This window comes from Juglans regia, chromosome 3 (genome assembly GCF_001411555.2).
Source record: "Juglans regia cultivar Chandler chromosome 3, Walnut 2.0, whole genome shotgun sequence".
In the NCBI taxonomy this organism is placed as follows: Eukaryota; Viridiplantae; Streptophyta; class Magnoliopsida; order Fagales; family Juglandaceae; genus Juglans; species Juglans regia.
The window spans coordinates 28,128,810-28,148,050 of NC_049903.1; the positions used below are offsets into that span (position 1 = coordinate 28,128,810).

The 19,241-nt window shown below is 34.9% G+C and overlaps 1 protein-coding gene across 2 annotated transcripts; it reads right to left on the bottom strand.

Annotated features, from left to right (window-relative positions):
• Positions 1-15,153: 15,153 nt before the first annotated feature.
• Positions 15,154-18,412, bottom strand: LOC108981197 (APETALA2-like protein 3). 2 transcript variants are annotated; one of them, XM_035688032.1, is made up of 10 exons: positions 17,635-18,412; positions 17,466-17,491; positions 17,314-17,344; positions 17,112-17,199; positions 16,881-17,026; positions 16,615-16,659; positions 16,415-16,515; positions 16,140-16,279; positions 15,885-16,001; positions 15,154-15,765 (listed from the first exon to the last, which is right to left on the bottom strand). In XM_035688032.1, exons 1-10 carry the CDS (start codon positions 18,165-18,167, stop codon positions 15,484-15,486), a joined length of 1,509 nt encoding a protein of 502 aa, XP_035543925.1. In that variant the 5' UTR covers positions 18,168-18,412; the 3' UTR covers positions 15,154-15,483. The 2 variants fall into 2 exon arrangements, with proteins under 2 accessions (XP_035543925.1, XP_035543926.1); XM_035688033.1 differs by lacking the exon at positions 16,615-16,659.
• Between the last annotated feature and the right edge of the window lie 829 nt (positions 18,413-19,241).

Below are 19,241 nucleotides of genomic sequence, written 5' to 3' on the forward strand. Positions count from 1 at the left end.
CATCAGTGGGTTCAATGCATTCCATCCATAATAAGAGGCGGGCAGATTTGCATTTATGACCGGCCCGCATTTTTCATTACAGTTATAACAAAGTCCTCGCTCTCTTCTTTCCTTCATCTATATTGGTGTCAATCGCTGAACTGGAAGTATAGCCCTTTTCTCCTGGTTTGAAGTCAAAGTAACAATAGGCCGAGTAGGAGTAGAACCGAAACGGTTGTTTCGGCAAAATGCAGTAATGTTTTCCTATTGAATCTTAGCCATACTGAAAGCCATTGTGAGATTCGAGGGATTAAGCATACGTACCATAAAATGGATATCCACACGTAACCCGCTTAAGAAGCAAATGAGCTTGTAAGGCTCAGCTAATCCTTTGAGTTGGTTAGATAGGATTTCAAATTCTGTTTTATAGGCCTCCACAGTTGCAGTCTGCCGCAACTGAGCTATAGCCTCCATAGGATCATCGAACATAGTAGGGCCAAACCATGTGAGGAGAGTTGTAGTGAATCCTTCCCAGTTAGTAATTCCTCTAGATGATTCCAAATCCTAAAACCAAATAAGTGTCTTCCCCTCCATATGGAAAGAGGCCAAAAGTACCCTATGGTGAGGCTTGGTTTGATGGTATGTAAAAAATTGTTGTGCGTGATAGATCCAGCCATAAGGATTTTATCCATTAGACTTGGGAAATTTCAGACGAATAGCCCTAGTTTGAATGCCTCTGTGCTCCTCAAACAATGGGTTTCCATGTGAAGTCGAGGCTGAGTTTGAATCTTCTTTGGACTTCCACTGCGCATGGACCAACGTCTCCATATTAGCCACAACAAGTTGTAGTTGTTGTGCTAAACCATCCACTGCTTGCTGCAATATTTGTTGATGCTAGTTTTGAGTCTCCTAGGATACCATTGATTCAGCTAGTTGGGAAAAATGTGTATTGTGACCCTGCCCGTCAACTATGGATCACGACTCTGGATACTACTTGTAAGGTGCTTGATGAGGTGAACTAAATAATCTGCCACTTCGAGGGGCTAAATCCTCCAACACATAAATTCTAGGAAAATACTCTGATACTTTGCATTAATAATGAGAATATAAATAGACATTACAACCAACAACACTCGTAATACTTACTAACTTTAAGCAACTAACAACCCACTACTTCAGCACGTCTCCCACTTATCCCAACAGACACTGACTACTAACAATATTGCCCAAAGACTTGGACTGCTAACAATACTACGTAGACATATTCAAACATAAAATAAATAGACTAAGCCCACACAAGGCCTTACATAATATAAACCCAATAACCAAATCAGAAGGCCCAGAGGCCCATAACAAAGAAAGTATGGGTGATGGCGACATTGCCTGTGTGTGTCCAAGGTGGAACTGGCAGTTGGATATGTTGCCTTTCTTCCATTGGTTGCAACGGTGGTGATGGAAAAATCGTGGAGGCCACATTTATGCTTGTTCGTGGAGGAGAGAGGCAGTTGGGCTCACCGCGAAAGGGAAGCCTACAATGGATTTTTTTGTGCACTGGGCAGTGTGTGACGCGAGCAGTTTTTGGTGGTTGCTTGGTGCTTGATGTCTCAAGTGGATGGCACTGACGGGTGTAGGAGAAGAGAAAGATACTAGGTGACAAAGAAATAGAGAGAGAGTGAGGGAGAGACAAAGAGAAATGAAGATTGGCTGAGAGAAATGAAACCTAAGGGAGGTGGATCGCTGTAGTGCTCTGCTCTAGTCTCACACTCACTTGTCTTTTTCCTCAAGAGTTTCCCGCTCAAGTTCTTTAAGAACTAGTTAAACTAAATCAAAACAATACAATCTTATTTTATTCCAACCAATAATATAGATTGAAGACACAAGAACAAGAAACAAAAAATGAATAAAATGACACGAGACTCAATGAATTTATATGAGGGAAAGAGTAATTATAAAACAAGATACAAACTAGAAAGATGTATTCAACTCATTTGATGATAAAGTTCAATCAACAAATGTCTTTCTTTCTCTTTATTGTAACTATGTAACAACATTTGAATATGTTACATTTTCTTTTCTTTTCTTTTTTTTGAATTTTCTTTTCTTTTTTTTTTCTTTTCCTTTCTCTTATTCAGTCACAAATAGCAATATTCAATTGTGAAAATCAAGCAATTGAATTCAAACACAAGAATTAATAATGATGTAGAAGAGAATAAATGGAACAGCACTCCAAGCAATTGACAAACTTAGAGATGCAAGAAACCCTAGAATTTTGAAACCCTAGGTGATGCAAATTTCAGCCAAACCAAAAACTCTAAGAATTTCGACTGCCTACTTTTTGTTTTTTTTTTGTTTTTTTGCAACCCTAGAAAATTGGAGCCCTAGAAACAAAATTAAAGATGCAAGAATTAAAAGATAGAATCAAACCTGATTAGAAAGCTTGCTCTAAATATCAAATGATATGAACCCATGAGAATGTAATCTCTTGAACCCATAATCAATTTGAAAACTCATCCAAAAAAGCCAAAAATCAAGTCAATGGATGGAGAATCTAAACCCATTGAGAACCCATTTAAAAAACCTAGATTATATTAAAATCTAGACCCGTTGAATAACTTGTCTCAGGAACCCAGATTACAAGGAGGAACGTCACAAAGGTTGTGATTTACTTTTAATAAGTTCAAAAGTTCAATCAAGAACGAGAGGAGTAAACTCAACTCACAATGAAAATTTAATATTGTCTAAAACTAATTAAAATGAGGCTACAAAGACTATTTAAGCCAAAACCTAATTAAAATCCTAACCAAAATAAACCCCTTTCTTCCAAAACTACCCCTGAATGAATAGTATCGCGGCTACAGTAACGCGGTTATGGTAACTTCTTGAAACCCTAGTTCAACAAAATAAAACATATGTGGGCCAAGTATCCTCAAACCCAATTATTCTAGACTAATTCCGATAACTAATAAAATAAACCCTTTTAATGAAATAAATAAGTTCAAGGTCTTCAATCACATAAACATAATAATAGGCCCTAATTTATGTTGCACTCTTCCATAATTTGTATCACGTGGATCAAAACTGATTTTTATTCTTTAAATCTCATCTTGTGTGTTGGGCTCTTGCTAGCTTCATTCCAAGTGGATTGCACCAATCCTTGCATTACTTCCTTGATCTTCTTGACTCTGAATCTTGTAGTTGGCCCATCTAGAACTTGCAACGGATCTTTAAGACTTAGTCCACCTTGGTGTCCATGATGCCCACTATCTCCAAATTCCAATCTCAAGACTCAAAATCAATATCAAAGTCATCTTGCTACAATTTGTAATTTTATTGAAACATTATTATTCATTTAAAGTATTTGACAATTTGTAATATTTTTAGATTAGTTTTTAATAGTTTAAATTTATATTATTGCAATACCTTAGAGCTATTAGTTACAATTTAGAAGTTACAAACTTAATGGTTAGAACTTAGTTTTTTATATTTTATGCTTTGAAAAGTTTTGTTTCATTTTAAGTAATATGTATAATATTATTTTTTTATTTTTTGTTTTAAGTTAGATAATTTTTTTAATATCTAGGCCCAAAATGGCCCATAAATAGGTTTTGAGCCCAATGGGCCACATGCACATTTGGGCCAGACGGGAGGTGGGCCGACTATGGGTTCAAATCCACCCATTGGCACCCAGATGCAATGGATGATGGAATATCTATATTAACCGTCTTGAATGTAGCGAACTCATTATACAACCTATTAAATGTGTCCTTAACTCTGAGCACAAGTTGGTCCGCCCATTCCTTCCCGCTAGTGTTTCCCAACCCATACATTATTCCATCAATTTTGTTCTATCAATTTTGAACTGTGGATCAAGAACAATAGCAATATATAGTAAAACGTTGATTCTACTCAAATCTTTCCAATATTCCTCATACTTGAACCTTATTTTCAATGCCACAATACATAAAGTAGAATCAATACTTTGACACATTTCATCCAATTGCTCCTTCGTCTAAACCATTTGTTGACAATATTGATTGGACGTTACAAATAAAGACTCATAAATTATGCGACATCATAAAAAAACCTAAAAAATTATACAAAACCTAAATATTTTTCCAATTAACATTATTGTGCTACCCCAGTATCCCTTCGTCCTTATCAAAGTGGTGGACATATTACATGTCCTCATCACCCATGGCACCAAAGGCCTTTTTATAATGTTCGACTGTTTTCAACATCAAGAATGTTGAGTTTTATTTTGTATAAACATTAAGATACAATATTTTCTTACATTCAAGACCCACAACATGAACAATGGTCTTGGATTTCTCAAGTCTAGCTGGTGAAGATTTCACAAACCTCTCCACATTTCTTTTTCTTATAATTGAATCGTGAACATCTTTCAAACCTTCGATCATAATAAGATTGAGGACGTGTGCACAACATCGAACATGAAAAAACTGACCACCTAATATAGACATATTTTTCTCTCCAGCCCTATTCTTCAAATACTCAAGTGGAGTATCGTTAGACGAGGCATTATCAACGGTTATTGTCACCACCCATTCCAAACCAGACACCTATATTCTGGACCACACCTCATTCCCAATGGTGTCACCTTTGTAATTGGCAATTAAATAAAACTTAAGAATATTTTTGTGTAAACTCCAATCACTATTTACAAAATGAAAATGAGCAGGCAAACACATATAGTTAAAATTTTGGACTGATGTCCATCTATCAGTGGTGAGGTGAACTCTCTGGCCCTTAATAAATTTTTTTAATAAATCCTTATCTAGGTCGTATATTTTAAAAACAACCTTCACTACCGTGTGGCGAGAATGAATGTTAAACCTAGGTTCCAAGTCGTTAGATTAAGTTTTGAACCATTCACCCTCTACAAGCCGAAATGGTAACTCGTTTATGATGATCATTTGAACTAAACTCCTCCTACACCTCTCCAGGTAAAACTTCACAAACCCTTTCAATGTATTGCCCCCACTACTCTCACCCACCATCTTCTTAAGTCCAATCTCAGATCTAGACTAATTCTCTTCAAGTACTACAAGTCTTATAGAACAATTCTTGCACCGTTCTTTTAAATGATTTTTCAGTTGGAAAGTATCATGTCTTTATAGTGACAACCATAAACAACACCACAATGATTACATTTTGCTTGTGGATCATTGAGGTCACCACCCTCTAATTTAGTAAAATGTTCTCGCAGGATGGAAATGAGTTTTTTCTTTAGTAGACCCATGGATGTAACCGTGTAAGGGTAAGGAAAGGTATAAGGGAGGTAGCACTAGTGCTAATTTTTGAGCTTGGAGTAGTATTACTGTATTATGATCTCCTACATTAGCCCAATCACTACCAATAATGGATTTGACAAATAATCAAACACCTCAAACGTGTGCAAAGTATCAAGACTTTTAGGTTTTTAAAATCATATAAAAATCATACTATGTAGTTTGGGGTTTCAACTTTGAAACCCCAAAATAAATTAGGTTAGGGTTTCAAACTCAACCCCTAACTTAATTTAGGATTACTTCGATGGACCCATGGCTGTAAGGGTAAGTGTAGGTATAGGGGTGGTAGCACTTGTGCTAGTGTTTGATTTTTGAATAGTATTATGATCAACTACACTAGCACAATCACCATTATATATGGATTTCACACACAACCAAACACCTAACATGATGCGAAGTATAAAAAATTTTAAAATTTAAAATCACACAAAAGTTAAAATCATACAATCTAGTTTGGGGTTTCATATTGAATCCCAAAGGCCGGTTTTGGATACTAAGATACTTTCATCTCATCCCATATCAATCTTATCTCAATATCCAAACACCACAAATATAAACACTTTTCAATTTTAAATTTTCAATATTTTTATATAATCAATACCTAATTATTAAAACTTTTCCAAACTTCTAAACAAAACACAAAAAATAATTCATTGTTTTCAAATCTCAAAATAAAAATTATATTATAACAATATTTTAATTTTATAATATCGTTTTCAACTTTTTCTCTCATTTCCCAAAACACCATAAAAATCTTAACTCAAACAATTTCACTACTATTCGCATACCATCTCATCTCACTATCCAAACCAAGACTAAATTTGAAACTCCTAACCTAATATAGGGCTTCAATCTGAAACTCTTAACCTAGATTAGGGTTTTGGATTGAAACTCTAAACGAATTTAAACGTTCAATCCAAAATCCTAAATTAGGTTAGTGGTTTTGAATTGAACCCCTAGACTATTTAGGGCCTCAGATTCGACACCCTAAAATCATCTAGGTGTTCAATCCGAACTCCTAAACCAATTTAGGGTTTCAGATTAAGCTCTGAATCATCTTCAAAAATCAATTCAAAACCAAACTTATAGCACAAAACCAACTCCACAACATCTAAAACACAACCCCATCCTCCATTGAACATATATAATAATCCAAAGTTTCAAACTTAGCGCTTTGAATTACTTACAAGATGAGATGAAGTGGAAAACTCGATGACGGCTATAGAGAGCAGAGGAGAATCGAGATTGAGAGATAGATAGAGAGAGATAAAGAGACAGAGACGCAGAGAGCGGTGTAATTTACACTAAAAAGAAATGACATCATTTTATTCTAAGTTTTTTTAACATATATAAGAAATATATAAAAATATATATATATATATATTTATAAACCCAGCCAAGGGTAGTGTCCCACCTGGCATTCTCCCCAAGGGTGGCAAATCGTGTTAACGGGTCATGTTCATGTCGTGTCAAGTCGTGTAATATTATACAATATGGGTCAACACGAACACACGCATTAAGCTTAACGAGTCAGATTTCCAAACCCTAACGCGACCCATTAAAATAACGGGTTGGCACGACACAACCCATTTTGACCCTATTATGAATTAATTAAAAATATATCGATATGACATGAGTTTCAATTCGTTTTGCCCCATGTCAACCCATTTCAACCTATTTATGTAAATGAGTTTAATTGATCTAAATAATCCATTTGACCTGATTAACATAATTTCACATAAAATTTAAAATTACAATATCTCTCAAAAATATAAAATTAACTATGTAAGTCTAAAATTACAATTCAAACAATAAAAATACAAAAATTACAATCCAAAGGAAGTGTGGGAGGCGGTCATGATTTGTGAGAACTAACTCAATTGAGAACTGTGAGAAATGGAGAGAGAGAGAGAGAGAGTTAGGAAATATGAAATAGGGTTAAGGTATTTTTGTTTTTAGGTTAAAAAGGATATAAATATAATTTTGAGTAAACAATTTAAGGAGTCTAAATGGGTCACTAATAGGTTAAACAGGTTGACCCGTTAATAAATCATGTATTAACGGGTCAACCTGTTTTGACTCGAGCCCGTTAACATCAAACTCAAATCTGCTAATTTTGTGTCGTGTTCGTATTGGGTTAACGAGTCGTATCACATATTATCACCCCTAATCCTTCCCTCATGTTTTTTACTAGGTGGTCGCCCTCTAGTCTGCCCGCCGAATGTGGGCAAGCTACCCTGCCTAGCGCCCACCCCCCAAACGAGGCTTGGGCAGGTATGGTGCAGGTACCCGATCACAGCCCTAGCATCCACTGCCAACAAAAAAGTTTATATCATCCAATGTCTGTTCATATTCTATTAAATTACTTGATGTACATTTGCGAGAGATCTTTTGTTGAGGACCTGAGCACTCCCAAGATTAGTAGAGATTTTCTCCAAAATAGCTGGTGCAAAAAAAAAATAAATAAATAGATATCACCAATGCCAATTGGTTTCAAGTCAATTGATTGCATAAGCTTTAAAAAAGCATGGTGTCTTGAGGGTGAAAATAAATCTGTATGTTAAAAGACGTGCATAATATTGTGTTAGTACATATTGATTCCCTCATATTGTGTTAGACTTGCTAAGGCATGCTTTCTTATTCTTTCTTAACCACTTCCTAACCTCATGACCAAATTTCAAATGGAATTGTTAAAATTGATGCATTGCCTTGAATTTTCTAGGGTTAACCATTGTATATTCTTTGTATCAAGAATGTACATTGAACTTCATTGTGAAGATGTCAAAAAGATCATTATCAAGATGTGTTAATTAATCTATTCTCACGACTATTCTGATTTAGACACTAAAACGAAATTTTCGTCTAAATGGCTAAAGCAAACCGAACAAGAGAAACGTGCATGCTTAGATTTAAAATGAGGGATAAAAGTGTACCGATTATTACACCAAAACAAGAAGCTGTTAAAAGTAGTAAATCTAACTACATGATCATGAGCATGAAAAGAAGTGCTCCAAAAAAGAAAACCTTCCATTTAAACTTGTCTTCTACCTACTGTTCTTCCATCCTTCCAAAACCACTAACATCGACCTGATCTGATTTCCAACAGTAAAGCTTATAATCAGTTCAGGTACTGTAACATTTGACGTCAGTCCAACATGGATATTCCTCAAGTTGTCAAGCATAAATGTACGACGTCGAAACTTGAGAAACACAACATTTTAAATTCATATATTTCAAATGAAATTATTTTGACCCATAAATAAAATCCAAAAACAAGTGAATTTCCCATAACTCACGCCCGAAGTCATGCAAGTCAAGACAGCTTGTGATTTCTAGCTAGCGAGGAAAGCACGGACGAGGTCGTAAATCATGCATGCTCTGCCATTCGCAGTTTCAGAGTCAGTACACTCATAAAAGAAACCTAATGCACCTTTAATTACATGTAGACGGCCACAAATATATACAGAGAAAAGTAGAAGGTAGGTAATTAGCCCCTTGATACGATGTCTGTATCCAACGAAGATCATTAAAAAAGGGAAAAAACAAAAAACACGAGCTAATAATAATCTATCTGAGAAATCTAAATTAACATAGTACGCAATGGAAATTGTGTACCACGTAAAGGATGCGCGCGTATATGTATTTATGTTTGTACAAGTGTACAGTAAATCGTTATAAGTAGAAAGAACTCGACCACCTTGATTTTAATGAATGTTCTAATCCATTCATCTTCATAAACGTCATAGATGGAGTGCACAGACTCTGTTTAATTAGATGATAGGTCAAGGATCCCTTCACTTCTATTTATAATAGAAATATAATAATTTATGTTAACGTCGTATTTTATACGTTTAAATAAGGTTTTAGCAACTTGGACCGTTATCTTCACTTACAAACACAAAAAAGAAGGTGGGCTCGTAGTGGTTCGGAAAACTTCCCGATACTTAAGTCAGTCTTTCGTGGACAGAGTAATGGCTAGAGAATAACTGAGTTTCCTGAACCACCCCGAGCCTACCTTCGTCCTTGTGTTTGCAGGTAAAGATAATTGCCTGAGTTGTTAGAACCTTATCCAGGCATACAAAACATGTCATCAACAATTTAATATAAAAAGATGTCACAAAAGTAAATTCACTAACCATCTTTTGTTATCAATATCACCTATATCTTGATGTTAAATAAGTATGATATAACAAGATATGAGCCATATTAGTCTCTTCATATGAGAGATACTATATATATTTCTTGTAATATCGTGCGTCATGCCTTACCCAATCATATACTATTGATATGGTAAAACTTAATTTATATTTTAATTCTTTTTATGAATCGTGTAGCTAGGTGTCATGACTCAGAATGCATGTGACCCCCTCACACGCCAAAAGGATCAGATTTAGGACAATGACTCGTGAGGGAGCCCTAGGGTTTGTGGACCACTAGTTTTCTGACAGTACTGCAAACTGTTGGTGCTGCTTAATTCATCTTGTATGCATAATATGGGTCTAGCATGAGAAGAAGATAGACCAAAAGTTACAAGGGACCTGATCAGAGAGGGCCGCTCAAATGTCAACGTTAAGCTAGCTGGAGTGAATCGTCTTGCTGTAGAGGAATAATAAGTACTACCAGAGTCATCCTGTATATATCATATATATATATATATTTTCATCATGCTGGCGGGCCCGCGGCCAGCGATTATAGTTGGACTAACCGTTAATTATAAATTTTTTATTTTTTTATTCTTATTTTTTTAAATATTTTTTAATATTTTTAAAAATACATAATTTTATTAATAGTTACTTCTTTAATTATTAAATAAAAAAATTAAAAAAAAATTAAAATATATAAACGGTGACACTTTCCATCATATTTTGACAGTGTACACAGTAGTACTACCTCATGTGGAAAATTGGGGTACTTTGGAAACAACTTATTACCAACTGCGCATGCTTTTACTGCATGTGAATTACTTTTCTTGTTTCTTTCTTTGGCCGTTACCATGCAGTAAGATCAACTTGTTAGGGATTCATTCTGTGAATTTAACATGTTTTTAAGGTGAGAAGTGCTAGTTTTCCATAGAGATTTTATAAAAGTGATCGATTTATAAAGTATTAGATCAAGCTGTCACGTCAGTTTGTAATTTAATTTATCTTTGTAAGAGCTTTGTGTAGATTAAGGTTGTGTTTGGATGTTGAAGTGAGTTGAGTTGAGATGATAAAATATTGTTAAAATATTATTTTTTAATATTATTATTATTTTAAAATTTGAAAAAATTAAATTATTTATTATATTTTATATTGAGATTTGAAAAAGTTATAATGATGAGTTGAAATGAGTTGAGAGTATTTGAGGAACCAAACGAAGCCTAAATATTTCTCTTTTAGGATCACAAATTATGACCTAATTATATTAGCCGATCTCTTGCAATTTAGTGAAGGAGAATTTGACCATAAATAGAAATTTTCAATTTAAAAACAAAAGAAATAGCATGAAAAACTAAGTCCTATATATACGACAAGAAGAATAACAACAAAATAGAAATAGGATTGGTTATCAATCATCTATAGCACGTTGTTTGGTTAAAAGCACATCGCGCGTAGTACTACTGCATGCAGTACTTGAGCCCATCACATGAAAAAATGCATGATTAGAAATATATTTTTGATTTCATACATATATTTTTTTTAAGGGAAACAGTCGTCAATATATTCATTCACAAGAGAAGTTTATATTCATGATTGGATACTTTATGAGATATCTCCATATCAAACATGATATGATTATAAACCAAAGAAAAATTATATACATAAGCCTCACACTCCTGCACACCACTTAAAAGTATATGAATTTATTTTTTTACCCTCATGTTTCATGAAATATGAAATATGAAATATGAGGATAAAAGAGTAAAATCATATATATTTTTAAGTGGTGTGCAGAGTGTGAGACTTACGTGTAGCATAACTCTAAACCAAAATAATGCATTTAGAACTCCACCAGTACACTGTTTCTTTTTGTGACTAGTCTGGTCTTCACTATTACTATTACTCTCTACAGAAAAACGTTTAAGAGACAATACTCTTTGCATAAATAGAGACTCAACCCACCCTTCATAAAAAAATAGGACTCAGCCTCTACAGAGAAATGTCTGAGAGATGAACTCTTTTTTATTTTAATTAACAATAAGGAAACTAAAAAGAAAAGCAGTAAAATAGATGCGAAAAATGATGGATCATAATTTAGACCAACTCTGATAGATTTTCAGAATTTGTGACGGCCTACTTGTCTCTTTTCAGCTACAAATATAGATCTGAAAGGTTTGATGGTGGCGAGTCTGGTGATCTCATGCTTGCTTCAAGAAGGGCTGCCATAAGGGGTGGTGCGTGAGGACCACACACAGATGTGGGTGGCGCATGAGAACAACGCGCGCGGTGATTTTCACAAAACCACCACTTTCTTCCGAATGATTTTCGACTTGTGAATCTACTTGTGCTGTGCATGTCCATCGGGAGTTGCCGAAAAGCTGCAAATATGTCGTTTTTGGCCTTGAAGAAAGCAAAATAAAACTAAGCAAAAGAAATTTTAATAGACAAGGTGGGTGAATGGAGAAATGAGGGAAGGAGAGGGAGGAGGAGGAGGAAGTCAGCCTGGCGGGCGTAAATCAGATCTAGAGCTCTTATTTTTTTATGAGAGAGAGAGAGGAGGGGCGGGAAGGAGGCGCTAGGGTTTGGTTCCAATTCCAAACTCATTTTTTGATTTCATATGAATCTTATTCAAAAGTAATGAAATAATTATCAGATCATCTTACTTCTGAGTTAATAAGGTGTTCGTTATCCTATAATTTTTTGTTTCAAATATTTTCTATAATTATGAGCTAGAGAGGTAGATATTTAAGATCACAATATTTATTAAAATTTATGTATAGTAATTGTAAAACGTATTTGAATTAGAAAATATCAATTATTGTCTCATGAATATTAGTTGGTGAAAACATTTATGACGCATAAATTTAGAATTTAAAAGGTACTGACATGAGATGAAACACACGGGTCGACGTCTCTTTCAAGTTTCAGCCATTGATGTTTTGATACGTTGAAATACTGCTTTGCTTTATTAATGTGCAAATCAAGTTGCATTACCCCATTATTTCACATTCATCCAATCTAACCTATTTGTATGTCGATGCGTGCCCAATAATTTAGAGTCAATAATATTCCTAAGGATTGATAAGTTTTTCTCTGAACTGCTTCTCGGCCAATGTTTTACACGGCAATGCTCACATTACTAGAAAAACAACAAGGGTGGCAGAGTTGAGGGATGAAGAAGCGAAGCATTCTAGAAGTTATGAAATTTTTTTACTTTTATTTTTATTTTTTTAGTTGGGGAGGGAGGTTCGAACTCCAAATCTTCATTCTAGAAGTTGGAGATTATGTCAATTATCAGGCCATATGCATTTGACAGAAGTTATGAAAATTCTTATTTGCAAGCCAAGAACAAACTTTTTCACATTTATAACTTGATAAGATTTAATTTACACTAAAAATTTAAAACTTTTTACTTTTATAAATAAGATAATGTCACATCAACAATATGAAGGGTGTGTCATTATAAGATTTAATCTATACCAAAGATTTAGATCTCGTTTGATTTATACAAATAAAATGAGATAAGATATTGAAAAATATATTAATAGTAGTGAGATAGTTTGTAAATAGTGGTAAAATTGTTTAAGTCAGGATATTTTATGGAGTTTTAGAAAATGAGAGAAAAAAATTAAATAAAAAAATTATAAAATTAAAATATTGTTAGAACATAATTTTTTTAATATTATTTTTGTTTCGAGATTTGAGAAAGTTTTTTTTTTTTTTGTATTTTGTTTGGAAGTTTAAGGAATTTATAATAATTAAATGAAAAAAATTGAAATTTAAAAAATTTAAAATTAAAAAGTATTTATATTTAGATATTGATATGAGATGAGATGAGATGATAAAAAAAAATACAAATGCTAAAACAAAATATTAAAAAATAAAAAATGCAAATGCTAAAAAAAAGTGATCATTACAAATGAAAGGTATACTTTGTCGATGTACCAATCATTTTCCTTAAGTTTGAGGGTTAAGCTGATAAAAGAAGGAAAATAATACTTGGCTAATTGAATTTGCAACCTCAAAGTTACTGCTATGATATTTTTAGTTTTTTAATTTGTTTTTTTATTTAATGATTGACGAAGTGACATTAATAAAGTTGTGTAATTTTTATTTAATGATTAAAAATGTTTAAATAATGTTTAAGAAAAATGAAAAGAAGCGTAATTGCACTAGTGTTAACTTTAAGGTAGCAAATTCACGAGAATGAGTAGAAAAAAACTTAAAAAAACTTAAATAGTGATTTTACCGATCTGACCCTGTCTACTGCATGGAGTCTGATACGCTGAGATGAAATGTTAGGGTGTAGTAGTTTCCCGTTATTCATGGAAAACGAAGGGATAGAGTAGTTCCAATTATTCACGAGGCATATATAAAACGCCACCTTTGGTAAGAGTTAGGTTGAATACCCATCGTGGAAACTGCCCAAAACGCACTCCAAAAAGCTGGGCAGCAATGAACACTGCTGCAAATTACGAGGTATATATTATGAGTCCTGCTCAGAAATTCAATTTCTTCGACAACAGACAGAGCAGGCACAGGTTTACGTACACAGAGAGAGAGAGAGAGAGAGAGAGAGAGAGAGAGAGAGAGCTGTTTGTTTCCAGGGAAAGTATCGTGGCTTCAGTGGGTACAAGATAGATATTAGATACCCTAGCGGGCGGCTATAGCAACGTAACAACTAACACAGAGCCCAACAAAGAAAGAACACAGCACAGCAAAGCTAGTCATAATGCACTTACGTACGTAGCCGTTGAAGTTTGGTAACAGAAGAGTAAAATAAAAAAGAAAAGCCTGACAAAATAATCAAACCTTTTACTATTCACATGCACAAACCATTCCAAAGTTCGAGAATTTCAATTCAATCAGATGCTGTTCACACTGCTATCATCATACTATGCAGACGTCCTTCTCTTATTTATGTTTTTTTTTTGTCTCTTTCTCTCCGTCTTTCGCAGGTCTACGAAGTTCATGCAAAGCCGAGGAATCCGGAACTACTTTAAGCTAAGTAAGAGGACTGGGGTGGACGGGACGGGACAGGAAGCCCCCGGGTTCTACACGTGGCTCTCAACCAAGAGACAGAAATGACGTACGTATCTTAGGCAAATCATGTTCATCGTCTGATACCTCCCAAAAAACAGGAAAACGAACATGGGAACATTACAACTTCGTTTCTGAACCAAGTCCAAACCAGAAATTGCAGTTTTAAGAAGCAATTCCAACGCAGATTTTACAAGGGTCATAGAGCTACAAAAAAAAATATATATATAAAAATAATTTTATAAATTAATGTAACTTATATAATACATCAAATTTATTTTATAATAAAAATAATTTTATAATATAACTAATTTTAACAAATTATGTCAAATCACATCAATTTTAAAATTATTTTTAAGTAGAAGCATGGATGTCATTTTTTCTTTCTCCAATCTATAAATGTTATATAGGGTTTAAGAACCGAATTTTCATAATCTTACAAAATTGAAAACCTAGGAGATAGATAGAAGTATTAAATTTCAAATTTCATTAATCTTCAGTAGTAAATTACGAAAATTGAAAATCCATTGAATAATTTTATAAGAACGTCAAAAGTCATGAGGACTGATTTTGCGTTTTACCCGTTTCTAAATTGGTTATGTTAGTCCTTCCTGCTTCATATTATTAATCCCTGTGTTAATTAGATGCATCGTAAATGTATGTACAAACCCACTCATAAGCAGCACTTTGAAGTGACAATGTTTTCTTTTCAAATCATTTCACAGGACATACGTACTTTCTGAGCTTTGTGCAGAGACTCATTGTAGCACAAAACCAGCATATATGGAGGCAGAAATAGTACCCAAATCTACTCATGCCACAGAGCTAAGGTGCTTAAGTTTGATAAAGCTTCACATGGAAGAAAAGATCATATCAACTTATGGAATCAGATATCCATAATGCAGAAATCTACTGAAACTAATGAATTCAATTACCAATCTTTGTTTTCCAAATTTGCCTACCGACCGGCCATCTTCTGCTTTCAGAACAAATTAGAAGATTTCTGGGGGTTGTTGCTATGTTCTTCCTGGTACTGATTTCAGCTCTTGCAGTGGAAATGGGACATGGTGGTAGTGTGGGTGATTGATGGCAAAGAATGGTGGTGGATGGATAGTTGTATTTGGAAGATGAAGTTGACCAACAGCAGCTGATGGATAACTGGTAGTCGTTGACGGGAATCCTGATGATGCTGCAGCAGAGAAGAGTGGCACTTGAGTCGCCCCACCAAAAGGACCGCAGGTTTGACTTGGCCAACATGGCGAGGACTCAACTTCCATCCTTTTCTCCATTGCTTTCTCCTGCAAACAAGAAGAATGAAGAAATTCATGAAATAGGAAAGGTACCAATGCGGCTTGCTTTTATTATCACTTAGCAGGAAGTTTATACTAGTATAATTAGAATGAACGGGGGAAATTACCTTATAGATGGAAAAGAAACTGGAATTTGCACCACTCCAGAGAAGAGGGTGCTCAGATGCATTCGCAGGTCCATGAGGAACTTGAATCCTCACTGTTTCTGAAGCAGTGTTCTCAATCTGGAAAAGAGTAATAAAGGTTTGACAAGCTAATCAAGAGACCTAGCCCCACAAAATCAAAGAAATTGCTTGAAATATATAAACACAGATTTTCAATTGGACTAAATGGGGAATTTAACAAATTCGTGTCAGCATTACCCTTGGTCTCCTATCAAAAGGCATCTCATCCCAGCCACGCTGCAAATGAAAACTGCTTGCATCAGTGTTGTTCTCCTTCCCCACATTAGAAAATGAAGGTGGAGCCATTCCCAACTGAAGATCAAGATTTTGATTGCAGTCTGTTTCAAATGAGACAATATATATGTCATATTTATAGAACGGGTCAACGCAACACAAGCATTCCAGGAAAAAAATAAAAAATACAGCAGGCAAGAATACATTGTCCAGGAAAAATAAATAACATAAAAAACAACCATTATCAGCCTCAGGGATAATTTCCTCTTCATATGTGCTCAGCTCAAAGTTAGTGACAGCATCCCTTCCATTGCATTTGATGGCAGCCTTGTCATATGCCCTAATTTCCAGATAACAAAAACATATAAAGTAAAATGGAAAAAAGGTCAAAGATACAGAGAACCAATACAATAGAGATCCCATATATTATCGTTAAGACCTTGCAGCCTCCACCTCGCTATCGAATAGCCCAAGATATATATACCTGCAAGGAAGTAATCAAAACTACCCAATAAGAATCAAGTTCCCAGTGGTTCCCACAAAACCTATTCAATCAGCACTATCAGTTTCTCCCTTCATTTTTATAGTGGGGAATGGTGATTTAAGATGGATTTATACACAATAGGAACACAATCAATTCCAAATTCCACACTCAGGTATGTAAAATTCAGCTGTAGGTGTAGAACTTAGCAAAAGTGTCCTCACTTCTTGCCCAGAAACTGCCCCATACGAGCTTCCCATCTCCCACATTTGTGTAGCGTCACTCCCCTGTACTTGGAGCTTCCCCTGGAAAACCCGGTGCTCTGGCGGCGTAGGATATGCACAAATTCTTCCTTGGAAAAATTACTCATCTGCAGAGACAAGAAGTGCTATTACTAACAAAAAAATGGAAAATATATAGTCACTAAAATCAACTCCACAAAAGTCCACACCCACATGCTTAATATCTTCATCATATTCGCTGATATTAAAATTGATATCAGCATCCAATCCACGAAACTTGATTGCAGCCCGATCATATGCCCTAAGATCAACAAATTGCCATAAAACTCCTTCAAGAGTACTATCCCCAACATAGTTCACATCAAGCAATGGAACTACCATTACAAGCTGAATTTACAAGCACAGTTATGTATACCTAGCCGCAGCATGAGCAGTGTCAAATCCTCCTACAAAAAGCAAAATTATTCCGAAAAATAAACAATGTTGGCATCCGATTTCTTTATAACTAAACCAATAACCAAATCTCAAACAAAGAAAGTAACTAGTACGAGACAAACTTTTCCTTACCCAGATACACTTGCTTCCCGCAATCCCTGCACAAAAACACGCAAAAAATGAACTCAAAACCACGCAAAATATACCGCCAAAGTGATCAAAACTCTCGTAACATAACAATCAACCAGATTCTTTATAATAACGATAACAATCATAAAACTACGGGCTGTGAATCACTGACCAAATGTGCGATTCCCATCTTCCAGTTCTTCGGTAAAACGTAACGCCGCGATACTGAGAGCTCCGAGACCTCGGTCCCCGGCGACTCTTCTTCACTTGCGGCCTCTGTTGTTGCTCCCCCCGCTGCTGCTGGGCCGCCATCCTGTGCTCCGCCCCCATTCCACCATAACTCGAAGTGAAACCCGTCCACTCCTGCCGCGAAGACTTACCGAGCCCGAGCCTGGACCTGGACACGTCGGCCTCTCCCTCCCCTGCTCTGCTCACTGGAAATAACTGGATGGTTCGGTCGCATTTATCGAGCTCTTCTCCGGGGCTGATCGATCTGTTATCCTTGAGAATGCCGAAGCTGTAAGCGAAAGCCGCATCGCAGTAGTTGGAGGTAGAGTCCTCGTCGCCAGCACTAACAACGGAGGAATTGAAGCTACCGGAGCTCTCCTTTGGGCTTCCGGAGAGGCGTAGAATCTTCTCCCTCACCATTTCCACGGAATCCGAGGCAGAATCCGCGGAACCTACGCTGAGATTAAGATCCAGCATTTTCTCCCAAAAAAGGTTTTAACTCCACAAAATTCCTACCTTAGAAGTAGAATAAAAGTGAACAAATCAAGCTCGTGACAGAAACACAAACACACAGACAGAGAGAGAGAGACCGAGTCTATGGTTTTATACTTTGGATTAAGGGAAGAGTGGCCGGCGAGTCGGAATCATAGCCGGCTGTGTGATTTTTCCCGCAGATACAAGAATTTGTTAGCCAGAGAGAGAGAGAGAGAGAGAGAGAGGGAGGGAGGGAGGGAGGGGCAGGGGTTTTGTACAGTTGGTTGGTGGGGGGGGTCACAATGCCTTTTGTTTTCTTTGGCGCGTGCTTTTTACGGTACTCACTCTCTTACCACTATTTTTGGTAGTTATTATTAGTATTATTTTTTATTACTCAAGAATTTGCATTTTCACTCTATATCACATTTTCATTTTATTTTCAAAAGAATTATATTCATAAATTTTTTCAAGATCAGCCCAAACAGAAAACGCAAAGAATTTTTTTTTTTTTTTTTTTGTATATTTTAGTTTTTTAGAGTTATAATTTTATTGAAATTTTGGTATTAATATTTTTTTTTTGTTTTTTAACATCTTTTAAGTTTTATTTTGTTTTATGACACTTGACATGTCATGCAACATGAAACATGCAACATCAACATAGTAAATAGTTTAACTTCTAATAGAATGACTAACCAAAGACATGTTTGATTAATGAATGAAAGTTTTATGAATAGTTGAGAAATAGTTTGTGAATATTAGTGAAATTGTTTAATTTAAAATGTTTTATAGAATTTTAGGAAATGCCGGAAAAAGAAATTGAATAAAAATATTATAAAATTAAAAAATTATTTGAATATTATTTTTATTTTAAAACTTGAAAAATTATATTGTTTTCTCTTTTAATTTTGTTTGGAAGTTTAGGAAAGTCTTAATGATTAAATGAAAAATTGAAGATTTAAAATTAAAAAATATTTTATATTTAAATTATATTTATGAAGTAAATTATAAGAATTTTTGAGATAATGTAAATGTCCTAAGAAGCCCTAAATCAATCCTAGAAGCACACATTGTAAAATA

Excerpts from the sequence above, each read along its gene's own strand:
- LOC108981197 (XM_035688032.1), bottom strand. The coding sequence starts at position 18,167 with ATGCTGGATCTTAATCTCAGCGTAGGTTCCGCGGATTCTGCCTCGGAT. Across the intron at positions 16,660-16,880 it reads GGGCAGTTTCTGGGCAAGAA|GTATATATATCTTGGGCTAT; the intron begins GTGAGGACACTT and ends ACTTCCTTGCAG. Across the intron at positions 16,516-16,614 it reads AGCGAGGTGGAGGCTGCAAG|GGCATATGACAAGGCTGCCA; the intron begins GTCTTAACGATA and ends TCTGGAAATTAG.